General features: G+C 38.6%; 1 protein-coding gene across 4 annotated transcripts in view; it reads right to left on the bottom strand.

Moving 5' to 3' along the window:
* MCU (mitochondrial calcium uniporter) overlaps window positions 1–20,643 on the bottom strand; it is a 195,855-nt gene that overhangs the window by 89,308 nt on the left and 85,904 nt on the right. The window contains exons 1-3 of one of the 4 annotated variants that reach the window (XM_061405298.1): window positions 4,847–5,003; window positions 3,859–4,090; window positions 2,444–2,560 (exon numbers count right to left, since the gene is read on the bottom strand). The exons of 2 other annotated variants lie outside the window; for them this stretch is intronic. In XM_061405298.1, the coding sequence (XP_061261282.1) occupies window positions 2,444–2,476 (33 nt within the window). In that variant the 5' untranslated portion in view covers window positions 2,477–2,560; window positions 3,859–4,090; window positions 4,847–5,003. Of the gene's footprint in view, window positions 1–2,443; window positions 2,591–3,858; window positions 4,091–4,846; window positions 5,004–20,643 lie in introns of those variants that run through there. One more of the 4 variants, XM_061405300.1, reaches the window with a different exon arrangement.

The raw sequence follows: 20,643 nt of genomic DNA, 5'->3' as shown, positions 1-20,643 counted from the left end.
GTATGGCCCTGGTTTGGATTCTGCTTTGAATGAACCAACTATAATAAAACATGTATGGGACAATTAGGAAAATTTGAATAATTACTAGTTACTTGATATTAAGGGCTTCCCTGGTGGCTCAGACAGTAAAGAATCTGCCTCCAATGCGGGAGACCTGGGTTTGATCCCTGGGTTAGGAAGATCCCCTGGAAAAAGGAATGGCAACCCACTCCAGTATTCTTGCCTGGAAAATCCCATGGACAGAGGAGTCTGGCAGGCTACAGTCCATGGGGTCACAAAGAGTCAGACACAACTGAGTGACTAACACTTCCATTTTCACGCTGATGATATTAAGAAAATATGTTGATATTTTTAGATGTGATCATGGTATCGTGGCTATACTTACATCTCAGAGAACTATATTAAAGTATTTTTGAAAAAATGATATGGTAGATGATTTGCATAAAACAATCCAATATTCATGTGCGTGTGCAAGAGAACAAAGTGACAGTAAAGATGAAATATTGGCCATATGGCTTATAACTGATGACGTTAGGTAATGTATACACGGGATTCATAAAGCTATTCTGCCAACTTTTGTAAAAGTTCAAAATTTTCATAATAAAATACTAAGTATACAAAATGGAGGTTTGAAGTTATTTATTATAAAAATTTAGGAGGATAGGAATTGAATATATATTAAGATTCTCCAAAAAAAACGTCTTCAAACACAAGTCCCCTTTATAGTTTCCAGTAAGCACAGATAAATGAATAGTAGAGGATGCTACTCAGGAACAAATTGAACAATCCTGATTCATGGGTTTGGATTTTTGTTTCTCTGAGGTAAGTACTTGCTCGTATTTGCTTATTCTTTCCACTACTGCATTATTAAATGAAAGTTCTGCAGTTTCCTTAGGCTCATTGAGTATTACAATAGGCAAGCAAAAGGGGAAAATGAGAGCCAAATGGATAAAAAAAAACACAGGAAAAACTAGAACTGCTGCTGATTCTGTGTAGAAATGGTTTCTAAAACAAACACACAAGAGGGGAAAAAAATAACCAACCATCTACTTTATGAGCTATAGTCTCCTCCACAATAGCACAAAACAGTTTAACCAGATGGAAAAACCCACCTAATTTTGCTCCTGAAAAGTATTCTATTTTGAGTCTATCTTCTCTGACAATAAAACTCACAAAGAAGAATGGGGGGAAGATATTATTATAAGAGAATACAGAAAGTGAGTCATGAATAATACAAGTGAAATAAGACATAATTCTTTTGGTACATCAACTGAAGGATGTACAGGGATGAAACCATGTTGATTAAGCTGTACTGAAAAGGTACTCAATGCAATTACACGAGAGGTATAAATATTGCAATGTAAGTTTGAGTGGTGATGTTTCTATAAAGGACTGTACAGATTTACCAGCTCACTTCTAATAGGTATTTATAGAATTAGAAGAAACATATAAACAAATATTATTTTAATGTTCAAATCAAGGCATAAAACACAAAACAGAAAGTAAAGCTTTAAAGATTATGCAAAGAAATCAATGTTCTGTTTGCTTTTAAAAACAAAGGCTGAATATTTTGAAGATATATACAGACTGAATACAGAGGAGGGCAGACTCTGAGAGCCCTGACTATCCAACAGCATAGAGTAGTTATTAATAAGTATTTGCCTTTACCATAATTTTCCTTTTTCACTCAGTTTCTGATGAAACTACAAGTTTGTAGGACTCATTTACACGTACCTGACAGTTTCACTAAAGGACTTTTAAGACATCATTCGGAAGCCCTGACCAGAGCTATTAGCTTTGAGTCACTCATAAAACCTTTCTTTTTGAAGAAAACTCAAGCTTGATTTGTATTCCAATTACCACAAAAATATTTTTAAATGGAAATGGGGTTAACAAAATGCCTTTGTCTTGTTTATCCTGTATGTTTGCCAGACTCACTGAAAATGCTGAAGTTACTGACGCAAGGATAGATGGTTGTCTCAAAGGAGGCAAAGAAAATCTTCAGGATACACTACGAGCCTGACTCGAGAACTATTTGTATCAGTAAATGCTTTATGGCCCTCAGGATAGAACGGGCTGACCTCTTCTCAAATGTGGAACTTTCCATTTTTGAGCTGAACATTTCCTCAAAGGCCATATATGTATTCTTAGAGGAAACCTTTTATGAATGTGGAAAACATGCTTAACTAAGGTTTTGAACTACCTACCTAGAGTGCTCACAAAACAAGGTATGTTTTCTATTTTCTTTTAGAGTAAAGTAGCCATTTTTAAGAAAACAAACTGGCAAAGAATTACCAAAAATAATCTTCTAAGAAATCGGTGGGTCAGAGTCAGTCCCAAGCCTCTCAAAAGGAAGTTGAGCCTGTGGGAAGAACAAGTCAGAAGGCCAGAGTTCTAATGTTAGCTCCAGTGCTAAGATCGTGACCTCTCTCAAGTCGCTCACCTCTCTGAACTTCAGTTTCTCCATCTGTGACATGAGGACTGGATGAGATGAGTTTTAAGGTCCTAACTATAAAATTCCATGAAATTGTTTTGATCCTATAGCTTCTATAACATAATCCTAGAAGATGAAAAATAAATGTACATCAAAGTGTCACTGAAGTTACCTGGCATTAAATCATTCAAGAAGAGTCATCTTAACACATTATATACCTATAAAATCAACAACATAGATCTTTTGAAAACACTTTCAACAAAAACTAAAAGTACTGAGTTAATATTAACTATCTAGAAAATTATTTAATTAATTTGAACCCCTCATCACCTATATTTTTAAAGCATTTTAAATTTCTATCACACATTAATAGTTATTTAGTTTAACAGATGATACTGTATTATAACACTAAAAGTACCATAAATTTTGTAAAGGATAGTTTTCAAAGTGAAAGTGAAAGGGTTAGTCACTCAGTTGTGTCCGACTCTTTGTGACCCCATGGACTGTAGCCTGCCAGGCTCCTCTGTTCACGGAATTCTCCAGGCAAGAATACTGGGAGTGGGTAGCCATTCCCTTCTTCTCCAGGGGATCTTCACAACTCAGGTATGAAACCTGGGTCTCCTGCACTGCAGGTGAATTTTCACCATCTGGCCACCAGGGAAGCCCTATAGATATGGTCCCTACCTACTCCTACCTCCCAGGTTAAGGATAACATGCTAAACTTGGGCTTCTCCCTTTACTGAAACAGTTTTAAATATAATCCAACACCTAAAATTTGTATACAAAGATAAGAGTGTTCTCTGGAGAACAGATTCCTGAAGGCTCCAAAGTTAGTTTTGTTGACCACAATGTTTTTAAAACCAGGCATCAGAATCTGTGATCAGACTGCGGGGTGAATAAGTAACAGCGTGCCCAGGTATTACTTAGTATTAGAGGAAAATCTGGCACAACTACCTGGAGCTTATTTCTGTTGGAGTTATGATAGAAAAATTTTTATATTCCCCTACTTTTTGCAAGTTCACTTTATTCACTTCACTTTTATGAAAAACCTACATTAGTACCTGCTTTCACTAACTAAAAGAAACCTGAAGATGATTTTTCTTTTTATGAAAAAAGGCAAAAAATGAAAATAGTGTTCAGTGTTTGTTTTGCCATGTTAGGGGCAGTGCAGAACCTGAGCGACAAAAGTAGTACCATCAAACTCCTTCTGGGAACCACACTCAGCATCTCAGCATCAAGCCACCAGGGCTTTGAATTGTGTCTGTGAGCATCTGCACTTTATCTCATTTATTTTATGCATCCATTACCATGAGCTGTCCTAAGGTAATGCTTCTTCATTTTATGCCATTTCTGCTTACAAAGTTTCATAGGAATGCTCTACTTTTGGATACCAAAGAACCTTATATATAAAAAGATATACATACTTAGTACGTAAGTGCTAAGTGTGCCAAGTCGCTTCAGTCATGTCCAACTCTGTGCGACCCTATGGACTGCAGCCTGCTAGTCTCCTCTCTTCATGGGATTCTTCAGGCAAGAATACTGGAGTAGGTTGCCATGCCCTCCTCCAGGGGATCTTCCTGACCCCGGGATCGAACCCGTGTCTGTTACGCCTGCATTGGCAGGTGGATTCTTTACCACTAGCACAAATGGGAAGCCCTATTTAGTACAAAATAAAATAAAAAAATGTATGTAAGCTTCAAATGGGAATGTGAAAATGGGATTTCAAAGAAACTTTGTATTTGCCAAAGATACCCCTATGGACAGAAACTCTGTAATAGCAGTGTTGTGCTGTGCTTAGTCTCTCAGTTGTGTCCGACTCTCTGCAACCCCCATGGGCTGTAGCCCACCAGGCTCCTCTGTCCATGGGGATTCTCCAGGCAAGAACACTGGAGTGGGTTGCCATGCTCTCCTCCAGGGAATCTTCCCAACCCAGGGATTGAACCCAGGTCTCCCTGCATTGCAGGCGGATGGTAATAGTAGAAACTCCATTAAAGCAGGATGATGGAGGAGGCTGGGCCCTGCCTAGCTAAGAGATAAAAGACCACATGTTTCTCATTCTTGAAGGCAAAAACACATCCCCAACTACACATGCACAGAAAGGCTCCCTGGAATCAAAAAAGTAGGCAGGGCGCCACCTAAAAATAAGTGATATCAACTACCCATAAGCCTCTTCACTAGAATCCATCTTAACTAAGAGATGAGCATGCACACATGGGAGAATACTGAGGTATACCAAATAGGGACTCAGAACAAGGCAAATCAAAATGACTGGCCAAAGGAAACCCAGAAAAAATGCCCCATAAAAGTGATTCAAATCACCCTGAGGGTGCGACTCTCTCTCTGAGTCTGCCCATGTATCTATCCACACGTACTGTACTCTTTCTTCTCCCAATAAACACTTTACTTGATTACTTTCTATCTTTGTGGGAATTCTTCTCTGCAAAGCTGAAGAGCCTGGGCCTTGTCACTGACCACTGGTGTAGTGGTTAGGATTCGGTTCTCTCACCACCGCAACCCGACTTCAATCTCTGGTCCGGAACCAAAGTCCCACTTCAGTGCCTTAGAAATCCTTTCAAACAGAAACAAAAAGGCTATCAATAAGGGCATACCTCTTGGATACTATCCTTTAAACAACAGGGTTTCTAAGAATCTTAAGGGTCTTGTCTCACAGGGAGCTAGCAAGGTTGAAAAGGGTTTATCTTGGAGAAATTTTTGGTTAGAGTTGAAGACTTCCCTGGTGGCTCAGACGGTAAAGTGTCTGTCTACAAGGCAGGAGACCCGGGTTCAATCCCTGGTTTGGGAAGACCCCCTGGAGAAAGACATGGCAATCCACTCCAGTACTATTGCCTGGAAAATCCCATGGACAGAGGAACCTGGTAGGCTACAGTCCATGGGGTCGCAAAGAGTGGGACAAGACTGAGCGACTTCACTTTCACTGACTAATGAACTGAGTTTATAAACTCAGATTTAATGAGAAGCCCATAAACTGGCTTGGAGAAACTCTATCAACTTGGATAGAAAAGATTACAAACTAAATGAAGGCAGGCTTTGGACCTCCCAAACTTCTATAAGGCAACTCAACAGCAAACAAAAAAGAAAGAGAGAGACTAATTTTTATGCAAAAGCAAGGATGACTCAGCAGAATCAAGAGCCCAGAGGGCAGAGTCAAGAATTTTAGCGAACAATCCCATAGACAGAAAAATTGAGCCTAATCAAGGAATTGGCAATACGTGTTTGGCCAGACTTCAGAACTGCTACAAATCAGTAACTGCTGTGTATGGCTTGTTTTTCTCTCTTTTCCAATGGGAGGATCTATCATGGTTATCCTATACTTGTCCTGCCATTATATGTTGCAACGTATTGGGTGGGCCAAAAAGTTCGTTCAAGTTTTTCCATAAAATTCAATGGAAAAACCTGAATGAACTTTTTGGCCCACTCACTATGTGGGGCAGACAACTTATCTCTTTAGTCACAGGTCTTCAAATCAAGAAGGAATGGTTCTCAAGGAGACGAATATAGGGAATTGTACCTGAGGCACTTCATTCACACCTGGGCTTGATAAGATCCCAGACTTGGAATTGCTGCTATAATAGAATGTGAATTGAGATCTTGATAGAGGAGTTGAATGTATTTTGCATGTGGGATATGAATTCTTACAGACAGAGGGCAGACTGGCAAATTGTGTTTACTAAAGATGACCACCACAATATACCCCATCCTGCAGGTTTTTCTCATAAAATGATGAAGCCATCATTCTTTTCACCCAGAGGAGGGTCTATGATTCTTCCAATCTGGGTGGACCAGTGAGTATGGGAGAAGTAATGATATATGACTTCTGAAACTAAGTCATAAAAGGCCACAGAGCTTCCACCTGGCCCTTTGAGATACTCACTCTCAGAAGCCAGCCACCATGTGCTGAGGAATTCTAGGCCATATAAAGAGAGAGCCCATATGTAAATATTCCATATTACAGCCCCAGTTGAGGTACAACCTAACAGCCAGCCTCAGCCAGACATGTGCGAAGAAGACCCCATCATCATTTGACTATAGCCACGGGACACCTCAAGCAAGTTATCATCTTGCTACACCCAATCAACTCACCAAACCATGAGCAATAATAATACAATAACTGTTGTTGTCTTAGGTCACTAAATTTTAAGGTGACTTTTTACAAAGCAATAGATAACAACAGTATATCTCTCTTTGATAAATTAAACCCTCATGGCCACAAAAGGATGTAGGACTGTTTACCTATATAACATGTGGCCTAAGACTACAGAGCTTCTATAAAAATTTTCTTATAGGTGTTCCTTTTGCTGGTTATTTTCTTTTTGAGTGGTTTCAAAATCTGTTGTTCCTAGCCATATAATTGCAGTAAGCCTTAAAAGCAGCAGAATCATCATTGCCACCAGCGTCTGTTGGGCTCTAACCATGTTATACATTATATCTTACACGCATTGATGTCATTTAATCTTCAAAAGAAACTCCTGAGGTGGTACTATCATTATTCCCATATTTACATGGAAACACTGAATGACTTTATCCAAGGTCACACAGCGAGGAAGTGACAGAACCAGGATTCAAACTTGATTTCAAAGGCTTCATTCTTTACTACACAATATGGTTCCTTTTGATAAACGGAACTGAGGTAGCAATCTCTTCTGGATAAAGTCATTTAAAAATGACTGTTGCTTTTCAGCATAGAAAAAATTTCCCACATAGAAGAGAACATGTTCAGAAGGGGAAATTTTTAAATAAATTAATATAATCTCATATTCTTACATAAATGTGCAGAGATCATCTGCACTCAAACAGTAATTATTCAGATTAGTTGTACTTGGTGATTCATGGCACTTCAATAACTATAGGAAAGCAAATTGGCTGAAAGGCTTCCTGATGAAAACAAAGTGATTTTCCCCCTATCTTAATAGGCAATATAGTTAGGCAGAAACTTCAAACAAAGAGAGAGAGAGAGAAAGAAAAGGTATAGTTTTTAGCATTGTTTTAAATAGAAAGACATCCTCTAAAGAGAATCCATCTAAAGATTAGCATAAAAAACTTTTGATACCTTTTCTCCTAGACTAGGCATATAGATGATATGGTGAACAGAATAATAAAACAAAAGGGAGTGAAAATAATAAATACCAATGATTACAGTTTGCAGTCCATATAAGAGATTAAAGGGAAATTCTCTTTTTGCACCGCTTTCAAAAATAGCTAGCCAGCAGCTGAGATTTACAGACTGAAATTTGACTTTAAAACATTATAGTCATTTAATAACATAAAGAAATTAAAGACCTAAGACCCATCACTAATTTTAAATTGTTGGGAATAACCAGGGCGACAGACAAAAAAGTGCCACCCCCATCACTCCTTACCCCTCAACAACAAAAAGATTATTTCTCTTCAAATATTATTTCAACCCCCCCCTCCAATCTACAAAGACTACCAGTAGTATATCATATGAACTCGATTCCTTCTGGAGAGAATCAATCATTCTGAAGAATATCTACTAAGTACATACCAATCAGGAAGGCTCTCACGATTTTGAAATGCTTCCAAAAATTCTGATGTATCTTTGTCAAACCACAATATATTTCTTTGTTTCTTATTTCTCTATAATCAAAATGAAAGCACTATTATGATTTAAATTATATACTGGATATGAGATCTCAAGAGATTACATTTCAACTGAAGTACCATTATTCACAAAAGTACTTCTGCAATCAAAGCTTTCTGAGCACAATAGCTTTTATTGTATAGCCACAGTGTTCCTTAGATACAAACTTATAAATAATAAGGACCAGGGAATTCCAGGAATAGCCAGGGTTATTATTTTATTAAGCAAAAAGAGATTAAATTTAACAGGAGATATTTCAACTCCATACTTCCATCTCTATTCACTTATAAAATAACAGGATTCAAAAATAAAACATATCAGAATCATCTTGCAGAGCTTTCTTTTCAATATCACAATTTCTAAGAAGAGTACATACGAGTCACCTCAGATCTCATTCAGTTGACAATCTTTATATGTTTGTTTTAGGCTGCTGGGAAGTATATAACACATACAACTTCCTGTGTTTCTTACTCCCACTCTCACCCCAAATGAGGGTGAAGAAGGTGGATAGAAAGTAATGAAAACAGGAAAGTCTAAAATTAGCCTAAAAATTATTGCCCATCTCATTCTATTGATACAGATTCAGGGAACGTCTTTTCCTATTTCTCCTTCGCTGAATTTTGCAACATGAAAGACATATACCAGAACCAGACCAAACGCTGAACTGCAATGCTATGAAGGATAAGAAAGATCTACAGAACTCAGAATTCTGATGTACATGTCTACAGTTTAAGTGGTCTATGACAATGCATGGTACAGAACATGTTCCTAAAGTCTCCTGAATGGTGCTACTGTTCAAACCAGAACAAAAGACAGTAATTATATCAGAAGTGGCTGGTGGGTCATGTGGTGAGAAGAGGAACCAACATCCTTTTGAGGATCTCTGATCAGGGATGCTCACTGGTCTTCAAATTTCTTTTCAAGTACTCCATACTTGTGTGAGTTAGATGGCTTAATGAAGTCTGAAATGCTCTTAAAAGAGGGTAACTGCTTTAGTGCCATGATTTGAAATATGAATATAATTTCCAAAGCTCAGGAGGGTCATAAAGATTAATGTGTTGATGGTCTATCTTTTTCTTAGATGCAAATTTGATGGAGAATTTTGAAAGAACAGGACTCAACAGGGGTTAAGGGAAGAGACAGGAAAAGCTGGAAACCCTGGAGATGAACTGCACCAATCTTATATCTGAATGAAGGGATGAGGGGAAGAGCTAATCTTGTGTGTCAAACATGGTTTAACTTCATTTTATCTGGATGTAGTATGGAAATGGAATTCCCCCATAAAACAAAATCAGAGAGAGATGTTCAATAAGATGATTAGACTACAATATAAAACTAGCACTATAAATTCTTATAGCTCCAACACTTACTTGACATCAAGCTAAAATTAATGCAGTTCAAACACCACAGAAGTTATAGACATTTAAGAAAGGTCATATTACAACAAACTGTACCAGCAATCACTCAAATTCCAGCCATGTGACTTTGTTACATATTAACTGGTACTCATACTACCAACAACAGAATGTGAATTACATAGTATCACTTAAATCTAAAACATCTTACTACCTATTGTGCTAAGATTATACTCTTAAGTACCCTGTTCCCAAAATTTCCAGCCATTCAATCTCATTTTTGGAAATGGTCAAGTTACTCTGTGTGTCAATTCTGCTCACTTGACGGTGGTAGGTTTCAAGGTCCCTAAAGTGTATCTGACCATTAGTGAACACAGAGATAATCAGTGGGAGGACCCAAAGAAAGAAGTGCAAAGTCACAAGCCTGACTTCTAATTTTTACTGATTTAATACCCCAAAGTCACTCACTATATGCCTCAAGGAGTAGACACAGTCATCATTCCAGACAGGCACAAATGAATCAGTTATAGCACTCAAGGACTCTAAGCACTGTCTTATTTTCCCACTTGAGAAGACAGATAGATAACAGGACAGAAAAGATTCAGGAAAACAGCAAAACTGGCTCCAAGACATCAAACCCCATTCTAGACTGTAGTCAGAGGAAGAGATTCAGACATACCCAATGCTTAGTCTCTTGAATCATCCTTACTTAATAAATGTGAGGTTCATTCCAACAAAGCACCTGGTCCACTGTTGCAGCTTTTAAAACAGAGGATGTTATAGACTAGCAGGCAAACACTCTGCTGAGTCTATTACTCATGATGTACAACTAGGTGACAATGCAAAATTTAAAAAATGATTTTTTTAAACACACTTCTTTACCTATCCTTTAGCAATACGGTATGGTGTAACATTTCTAAGTAGACTGGACGGGGGAGCCTGGTGGGCTGCCGTCTATGGGGTCGTCAGAGTCAGACACGACTGAAGCGACTCAGCAGCAGCAGATGAAATTTACTCATCAGTAGTTTGTATGTGCAACTGCTTATACAGCCTACTACCTTTGTGTTTTCACTGTAATCCCATCATTTTGATGCCACATTATCACTGAGTTGTTTAACCAGCTGGAGTCATATACTCAGAGTCAACAACTACTTGTTTAGGTAATGGCTTTGATATCTACTAAATGAACAGGCCAGAATTCCTTCCACAGACTAGAATACAGAAGAGACTATGTCCTTGTTTCCTGACAACTGTTATCATTTTCCTTCAGTAAAAGGCATCAGTTCAGTACCTATTACGTAGACATACTGTGAAGAAAATAAACAATAAGAAAAGGTCTGTGATGTCTAAGAGGTAACAATCTAACTACCAAGGCTCAATACAATCATAAAACAGACTGGTTTATAACAATGCTTAGGTGCCAAATGAGAGGAAACTCAATGGAATTTAAATAACCAAGAGAAGTTGAATTTTCTGTGCATCAAGATTATTGTAGGCAGTAATTATTTGATCAATTATTATTGATCAAAGAAGGCTTCTTGGAGGTGGGACTTCAGCTGGATCCAGCAAGATAAATTATTTTACAAGGTGCCAAGGGCAGCAGGTTTGTCTTTCAAATAATGCTTTGTTTGGCTTAATATTAAAATCATTTTATATTACATTATTAAGCTGATGGAAAGATTATCCTTCTAAGTTTGAGGTTAAAATGTGGTCCTTGAAAAATCTTTCCCTCTCTCTATGTAAATTTCCTTAGTTATTTTGCTATTTGAAGTTCAGAATGTACAGACGTAGAGAGTAGTAGATTACTGATTCGATGGTCTGGACAGGGACAAGTGCCTAAAACCTCAAACTCACATTTTCTACCAATGTTCGCATGTTTCCAGGAGGACTGAATTTAGCGAGAAAACTGGAGAAACAATGTTAATGTGTTTCAAAATAATTTAATCCCAACAAATCTGTGAATCAGTAACCATTATCCTAATTCTTCCAATGAGAAAACAGAAGTGTAGGTAAGTTATACAGCTAAGAAGCAGCACAGCTAGGATTTGAAATCAGGTGCATCTGATTCTAAAAACTCCTCTCTTTCTACTATATGTGACTTGTTTAAAGGTAGCAAAAAGAATGACTGCTCACTCAATGCTGGAATGTTCAAACACAACATAAAATGGATATATATATGTGTGTGTGTAAACCTAGCCAGAATTCCACCAACAGCTATCCTGAACTATATTAACTACTAACTATATTAACTATTTAGGCACATCTCTGAACACTAATCTCATGTCTAATGAAAATATTTCTATGGCCAATCAGTTCATTATGTACCATTCTATTCTTGAACTTCGACTGCACAGCTTAATACCTTATTTAAAAGAGTCTTGTTCACTTACTGTTCCATGGGCAACTTTCATCACCTTGAGTTGGTAAGAAACACCTTGCAGCCAAGGACATATTATTCTTCCTTAGAATCTATAAAGTGTTCAATATGTTCCCATGGTATATACTCAATAAACATCTATTAAGAGTTGCTGAGCAACAATCCTTTGTGCTTTGTGTGTGATTATACGCTCAGTCGTGTCTGATTCTTTGCGACCCCATGGACTGCAGCCCACCAGGCTCTTCTATCCATGGGATTCTCCAGGCAAGAATACTGGAGTGGGTTGCCATTTCCTTCTCCAGGGGATCTTCCCAACTCAGGGACTGAACCCAGGTCTCCCACATTGCAGGTGGATTCTTTACTGTCTGAGTGACCGAGAAGCCCAACAATCCTTTAATTTCTATCAAAAAAAAAATCTCCTTTCCAAAAAGATTCCTTTAATCACTTCTACTATTAGATAACTAACAATAAAATTAAAATAAGTGGCTACGCAAATAATTTTTTTTTAAAAACAAATTAAGCTAAGGTAAAAAGTGCTGCCCTTGTAGGAGCTTACTTGTAATCAGACAAGGGTCAGAGATAAAATGAGAACTCATTTCCATGAAACGAGCCAACAGAATATCACATATACATTAAAACATGAAAATCATTGCAATTCTGGAATATATGCCAATACACAAAGGAAGCTCATTTCGTCAGACAAATGCCTACTCAACAAGTGTAACTTCTTAGAATATAACCTATTTTATATTCTGTTTCCTTAACCTTCTACTAATTGTGACAATCAGAGAATGTTTTTGGACACTGGGATATATTTCTGTAATGCAGTGTTTTAAAAACTCTAAAATGTATTTGTAAAATACATATCTAGTCCTTGCAAACCATGCAAATTTATGAACCTAAGTGGCAGGGGGTGGCAGGAGGTAGGGAGATGGGTGGAAGCAGAGAAAGAGAAAAAGAAAGCTGTAGCTCCAGTAAATACACAGCCACTAACCTTGCTGCAGAGACACCAAGGTTACGGGAGACCCGCTGGCAGCAGCTCTGCCAGGTTTGTGCGGAGCAGCCACTATTACCATTTGCTTCCATGACTGAGTGTACACATGGAAATTGGGGAGACTCTCCTGCTGGATCAATAAACTACATCTGCGTGCTGAATATCCACAGGCAGGAGGAGCCCAGGGGAAAGGAAAAGAAGGGCAATCCCTGAACTGTGTGGAATCCCAACTCCCTTGACAACAGCAAGACTGTCAGCTTGAAGAGCTCTTTCAAGCAAGTGAAAGCCATACACGAGGAACTGGCTGATTCATGTTTTAAAATCAATCCCTACGTGCTTTTTGCTCCTCACTCTGGCAGGGCCATTATCACTTTAGAGCTGAAAATATATCAGGGTTTAGGAATTTCCCCAAATCCACTGGGTAGCAGGAATTCCCCACACCACTACTCGGGAAAGGCAAAGCCTCTCTGCAGTCTACTTCAGCCAGAGACAGACTGCCCAGCAGCCCTCTCATATACACCCACGCCTGCTCAGACACAGGCTTCCCCAGCACTGGTTCCTTGCACAGCACCACATTAACATTTATGGGAGCTGTTGGGAGTGCAGAGGCTTTTCCTGACAGACAAAGACATCCAGAGATCTAACCCCCTCGATAACTGCTTTGTAGGACTTTCTGCCCTTCTCAGACCTGCCAACAGGCAGCCAGCTTATTTAAATCTATTCTTTAACCTCTCCTAAAATTATATGTAGCCAGTTAAAAAGTGCACTTACCTTCAATAAATTGCTCAGGAAAATTATGCTACAAGACAGCCTGATTTTAAGTAAATAAATTACACATTAGCTTTTAAAAACCACAATTATTATCTGCATAAGACACCTGCTTCTTAGAGATCTATTAAGAAAACAGAGCCACATTTTTTCAAATTTGACAGTATTAATTTGATAAAATCTGAAAAAACGAAAATGAACAAAAGCCTATGTACTTTCCTTTTAGTCATATTCAAAGCAAGCAATCCCCTTTCCTCCCCACCCAGCACCCCCACCCTACTCCTGAATTAGGCGTGCTCTTTTCATTTTCATTCTTAAGAGGGAGTAGAAAAAAATACCTTACAAAATGTAACCCCCCTCACAGATCCAAGTAAATGGGTTCTTGAGTCTTGTAGCACAACATGAAGGGTTAAACAAGGACCTAACATCATCCAGCAGTGCCTGGTCTTCCCCCGCTTCCTTAGATCAAGCAGCAGAGTTAATTATGTGGAACAGCCAAAAATGTAGAGTAATTAGCTATTGACTCTTGGGGGCTGGTAAATTTCAACAATGCCTATGGTTCTAGACTTTATAATAAACTTCTTTTTTTTTTAATTAATTTTATTTTTAAACTTTACATAATTGTATTAGTTTTGCCAAATATCAAACTGATATAATAAACTTCTATTTAACCTGCTTTTGAAACCAAAAAGGCAAAGTATTTTTTTTTTAAGAAAGAAGCAATATTACTTAAAAAAAAAATTTGCAGTTCATCATGAAGAAGGTCCTTCCCATATGCATCTGATTTTAGGTACTTATATTGTGTTCTCCACCTCACTCCACTCTTGTGTTTTCTTGGTATGATCTCTGCTCTCTCCTTTACTTTGAGAAAGCAGAGTAACACTTTGGATACAATAGCTCCCCACAATGTCCTGCCCCCCAAAAGCCTCCATTTATCCCGCAATGTTTAACTTGACATATTTTTCCCTCAGCAGAAAATAAGCTAGAAATCCCAACGCTGTTCCAACTGACCAAACTCTCCTAGGAAGAGAGTGTTCACACAGTATGTGGAAAAGCCTCTCAGATGCCAAAGACCGACCCAAACAAGTGGCATGTGGCAACTTCATATCTGAGTCCAAAGCACACTCCTTCAAGGAGCCACTAGGTTTGCTTTTGGTTTTATTATTTGTGTCTTAAATAATATTCTAAAATAAATAGCAAATCACACTTGTCCTGGACATGAGGGTAGGAGTGAAGGAAGGGGAGGGAATTAAAGACCATAACTTGATCCTTCAAAATACCTGGAAGTTCCATAGAACATGCACCCAGATGGTGTACCTCTGTCAGGTAATAAAATCCAACTTGAAAACAATCTACACATTGACATCCTCTAGCCAAGGCGGAATACGTGCAATGCATTGGTTTCATTTAAACTATTCAATGAAGTACTTAGGGTGGATATTGATTATGCTTAAAGTGCATTCAGCAAAAAAACCAAACCAATTGAATTACTGTTTCTTTTTTTATGACTGGGAATTCCCTTCATACTTTTCTGTAGAACTATAGGCTACAAACTACTCAGGTTTGCCTTAGTGGAAGGAAGGTCCATGAGAGACACCCCCAGTCACAAACATTTCTAAGTTCACTGGATTTTTGATTATTTATCTTTTTCTCTTTAAAGTTCAAGGAGTAGTCCCATATGTGCTACCAAAGGATGTTGGCTCATGGTTAGACAGCTACAACAGAATAATAATCTCTGGTGTTCCTGGTCTTGCTAACTACCAGTCAAGATACAAATAAAGCATGAGTCCTACATATAAGGGACTTAAAAACTAATAAGGGAAACTAGACACACATCCTTGCAAAGTTAAATAAGAAAACAAAAGTAAAGCTGGGTTCCTCAGAAGAGGTAGAAATTCAGTTAAGACTTTTACAAATAGGTAGAAGTTTTTTTTTTTTTATAAAAAAAGGAACATCTGGGAGTACATGAATAAAGGAATAAATATGATATGACTACTACTACTAATAGAATGGCATTTATTTGGCTTCCCAGGTGGTTCAATGATAAAGAATCTGCCTGCCAATGCAGAAGACACAAGAGTGGTGGTTTGAACCCTGGGTCAGGAAGATCTCCTGGAGGGGGCAATGGCAATCCACTACAGTATTCTTGCCAGGATAACGCTATGGACAGAGGAGCCTGGTGGGCTACAGTCCACGGCGATGCTGAGTCGGACACAACTGAGCACTCCTATGTTACGGTATGAAGGTGACAATGTACCCGGCGCTCTACGAACGGAAACGACTTCAAGTCCTGCTGCACCTCTACAACCACTTCACAGTGGGCTTTTTTGGGTGAGCTGAGAAGGGATATGGCATTCTTTCATATTGCCAATTTTTGAGTTTCTCCCAGTGAATGTGTGGTTAGGGTATATTCTGTGGTGAAGAAGGGTTCCAGGACACAGTACAGAGAATCATGATCCAAAGACTACAGAAAGGAGTCTGCAGCCCTGGTAACGTTCACCAGTTCCCCTCATGGAAGTGACTCCCAAAATCTGATGAGAGTTAAAAGGAGTTTTCCCTTTTTTCGGCCTATTTGCTATTCACTCGCTAAGTCGTGTCCAACCCTTTGCAACCCCATGGACTGTAGCATGCCAGGCTTCCATATCCTTCACTATCTCCCAGAGTTTGCTCAGACTCATGTCCATTGAGTTGATGATGTCATCCAACCATCTCATCCTCTGTCACCCTCTTTTCCTCCCACCCTCAATCTTTCCCAGCATCAGGGTCTTTTCCAATGAGTTGGCTCTTTCCATCAGGTGCCAGTATTGGAGCTTCAGCTTCAGCATCAGTCCTTTCAATGAATATTCGGATTGATTTCCTTTAGAATTGACTGGTTTGATTTCCTTGCTGTCCAAGAGACTTCGAAGAGTCTTCTCCAACACCACAGTTCAAAACCATCAATTCTTTGGCACTCAGCCTTCTTTATAGTCCAGCTCTCACATCTGGAAAAACCATAGCTTGATTATATGGACCTGTGTCAGCAAATGATGTCTCTGCTTTTTAACACGCTGTCTATGTTTGTCATAGCTTTTCTTCCAAGGAGCAAGTGTCTTTTAATTTCATGGCTGCAGTCACCTGCAGTGATTTTGGAGCCCAAGACTTTCCAATAAGCAAACTGTCACCTGTTTCCATTTTTTCCTCATCTATGATGGGTCTGGATGCCATGAACTTCATTTTTTGAATACTGAGTTTTAAGCCAGCTTTTTCATTCTCTTCTTTTACCCTCATCAAGAGGCTCTTTAGGTCCTCTTCACTTTTTGCCATAAGGGTGGCGTCATCTGCATATCTAAGGTAACTGATATTTTTCCTGGCAATCTTGGTTCCACCTTGTTCTTCATCCACCCTGCATTTCGCATGATGTACTCTGTATATAAATTCAATAAGCAGGGTGACAATATACAGCCTTGACATATTCCTTTCCCTATTTGGAACCAGTTTGTTGTTCCGTGTCCAGTTCTAACTGTTGCTTCCTGACCTGAATACAGATTTCTCAGAAGCAGGTAAGGTGGTCTGGTATTTCCACCTCTTTAAGAACTTTCCACAGTTTGTTGTGATCCACACAGTTAAAGGTTTTTCTGGAATTCTCTTGCTTTTTCTATGATCCAACAGATGTTGGCAATTTGATCTCTGGTTCCTCTGCCTTTTCTAATAGCAGCTTGAACATCTAAAAGTTCTCAGTTCACATACTATTATTAAAGCCTAGCTTGGAGAATTTTGAGCATTACTTTGCTGGTGTGTAAAATGACTGTAATTGTGTGGTAGGCTGGATATTCTTTGGCATTGCCTTTCTTTGGGACTGGACTGAAAACTGACCTTTTCCAGTCCTGTGGCCACTGCTTAGTTTTCCAAATTTGATGGCATACTGAGTACAGCATGTTCATAGCATCATCTTTTAGGATTTGAAATAGCTCAGCTGGAATTCCATCACCTCTACTAGCTTTGTTCGTAGTGATGCTTCCTAAGGCCCACTTGACTTCACACGCCAGGATGTCTGGCTCTAGGTGAGTGATTACACCATCATGGTTATCTGGGTCATGAAGATCTTTTTTATGTAGTTCTTCTGTGTATTCTTTCCACCTCTTCTTAATATCTTCTGCTTCTGTTAGGTCCATACTGTTTCTGTCCTTTATTGTGCCCATCTTTGCCTGAAATGTTCCCTGGTATCTCTAATTTTCTTGAAGAGATCTCTAGTCTTTCCCACTATATTGTTTTCCTCATTTCTTTGCATTGACCACCTAGGAAGGCTATCTTTGCACTGATCACTTAAGAAAATTCTACAATGGAACAGTATTGTTTCTAAGAAAGTAAGCTTAGAGGTACATGGAACAAGGGTAATCTGGAGTCACTTTTCCTCAGGACTTGGGCTCTATCACCAAATTAAACCAAACATCTAGTGGCCTCTAAGTTATAACAGACCACAGTAAAGGATGAGTTGGGGGTTGAAGGATTCCCTTATATCTTGTGCTTTGATTGTTATTTCCCTCATCTACCATGTCTGGTATATGACTGTCAGATAACAAATGCTGGTCTAGATAATGACTATACAAAACTTGTATATCATGAAGAAATGGGAGTACAAGCAGCCCAATGGATTTTCTTCTCATAAACTAGTTTAAAACTATGAATGAAATCACAGCACTGCTCAAGTAAAACATTTCTTGTTTCACTGGAACACCATACTGAGAGTCAAGAGAAGATTCTTCCCCCGCCCCACTCATCAAACTAGGAAATCACATAGAAGAATGTTTTCCCCATGAGTCTGCTCTCTCCCTGAGCTTCTCTCAGAAAATGGTACTATCATTAGCTGTTGAAATTAAAAACCTGGCCATCGTTTTTAACTCCTTCCTCCCACCTTCCTTCCTTCAATCACCAAAGACTGTGGGTTCCAGCTTTTAAATAGCTGTTAAATCCATCTGTCTCTTTATTTCCAAGGATGAAACGCACCAATCAAGTTCTCCCTGCCTCCTATCTATCCTCCACAACATAACCAAAATTATCTTTCGAAAGTGCTAATCTTTTCATGTTACTCTCCTGCTTAAAACACATTTCACTAGCTTTAAGAAATTTTAAAAGTCCAAATATTAAAGGGAGGAACAAAAGCAGTAACTGATTTCCAAGAGTTCAGTGTCATGAGTATATACTTAAGAAAGGGCCGAAAGAAAAGATATGGATTAGTAAAATGCTAAGAGCAAAGAGAGGGGCAGCAATGGGAGCCAGGCTAAAGTTAAAAAGTGGCATAAAAACTATTTTAAAAGATGAGTAAATTGTCTTTGTGGCATGTTAAAAACACAATATTACTTCATATAACAACAGATTTTTCAATTCAACAAATATTTAATAGAGTTTCTACTATCTAGAAGGCTTTGGATTATCCACCTTTTTGTAACAAGCCTCCATTCCAAAGACTTGCTATAATCCCACATCCCCCACGGCCTACCCACAAGATAATACCTTCTCTGACTTCATTTAAAAACAGAACTAACAAAGTATTTATAGGTGGAATAATATGATGCTTGTGACTTGATTTAAAATAATTCTGAGAAAGGAGCGAGTAGAGGGAGGGAAAGATATAACAAGACTGGCAAGATGTTCATACACTGAAGCTGAATAATGGGTACACTGAGGTTCATGGGTTAATTATATTGTTTTCCTCACCTTGTGTAGTTCTGTAATTTTTCTATGATAAGAAGTAAAACAAAACCCCGCCAAAAAATTATAAGAAAGAGTGACTCTAGTGCTAAAACACAACGCTTTTTCCATTCAACAAGCTTTCCTACAGAACAGGTAGATAGATTTTCCTACTTCAGTCATCATGTTGATACGATTTTGAACCACAACTAGAAAGGTTATCCTTTCAAATTCAATTACGTAACATAAAGATTGATACCAAAAGTTAAAGAGAAACAGCGCGAGAATTCAAAGTTGATTTTCTTAGTTAACAGCTTCTGCAACTGAAATACAGAAACCACATTTGTTTTAGGAAAGCCTGAGTAGAACTATATTTCCTTCTCTTGTTCCTAGACATACTACTGGAAAAAAAGTATATCTTAAAGTTAGTATCTATTTCACCAATACTTGATTTTAAGTGGTCCTGGTTGATATAGGATAGGCTACAGGGCATTTTGTACTTCCAAAAATGAAGTTTTTATGAATACGATCATGCTGTTCTCTTTATCTCTAAAACTACCCTTGGTGCGAGTTATAACGCCCTACAGGAGGATTTCTCAGCTTCAGCACTACTGATGTCTGGGCTAGATAATGCTTTGTTGTCAGGGCTGCCCTGTGCATTGCAGTACGTTTATTCAGAGAAGCGTCTTTGGCCTCTACTCACTGATGCTAGGATCACTGTTGCCCCCCAACCAGCATTTGACAACTGAAAATGTCACCAAACGTTGCCAAATATCTCCTGGGGTGGGGAAAGATGGGACAAAAGTACCTCCTATTGAGAACCACTGCCCTATAGCAATGAGACAATATGATTTCTTTTAGTTGCTTATTTTAAAAATATATTCTCTTCTTCATAAATACATGTTCCTAGTCTAAGACTGTGAGACACCCAGGAATGTGTGTATATATTACTATCGTTACTTACAGGAACAGCTTCCTAGTCACAAAATCACAGAAGCATCTTAATGATCTAGTTTGATGTTCTCATATGGACCACAGCCCAGATCTGTGGCTGTATATTCAAGAATTCAGGAGTCACCTATAAAAGGTTTTAAATCTTCCACCTTTACTACTGATAATCTTTTTAAAAATATTTACTTGTTTGGCTGCACCATGTCTTAGCGGCAGCACACAGGATCTTCATGGTGACGTGTAAGATCACAGTGTGTGGGGTCTAGTTCCCTGACCGGGGATTAAACCCTGGCCCTGCGTTGGGAACACAGAGCTTCTGCCACCGGACCCTCAGAGAAGTCTCTGCCACTGATCATCTTGGAAAGTTTGGTTCATCAGAATGAATACTTTATAATTAAGTGTTGCCAGGTACACAATAAGAACTGGTGCATGAGATGACCTATATTACAATGCTCTCTTTGCCAGTGGATAGGTGTG

This window comes from Bos javanicus, chromosome 28 (genome assembly GCF_032452875.1).
Source record: "Bos javanicus breed banteng chromosome 28, ARS-OSU_banteng_1.0, whole genome shotgun sequence".
In the NCBI taxonomy this organism is placed as follows: Eukaryota; Metazoa; Chordata; class Mammalia; order Artiodactyla; family Bovidae; genus Bos; species Bos javanicus.
The sequence above is the reverse complement of the archived record's forward strand: the minus strand, read 5'-3'. Positions and strand labels throughout refer to the sequence as shown.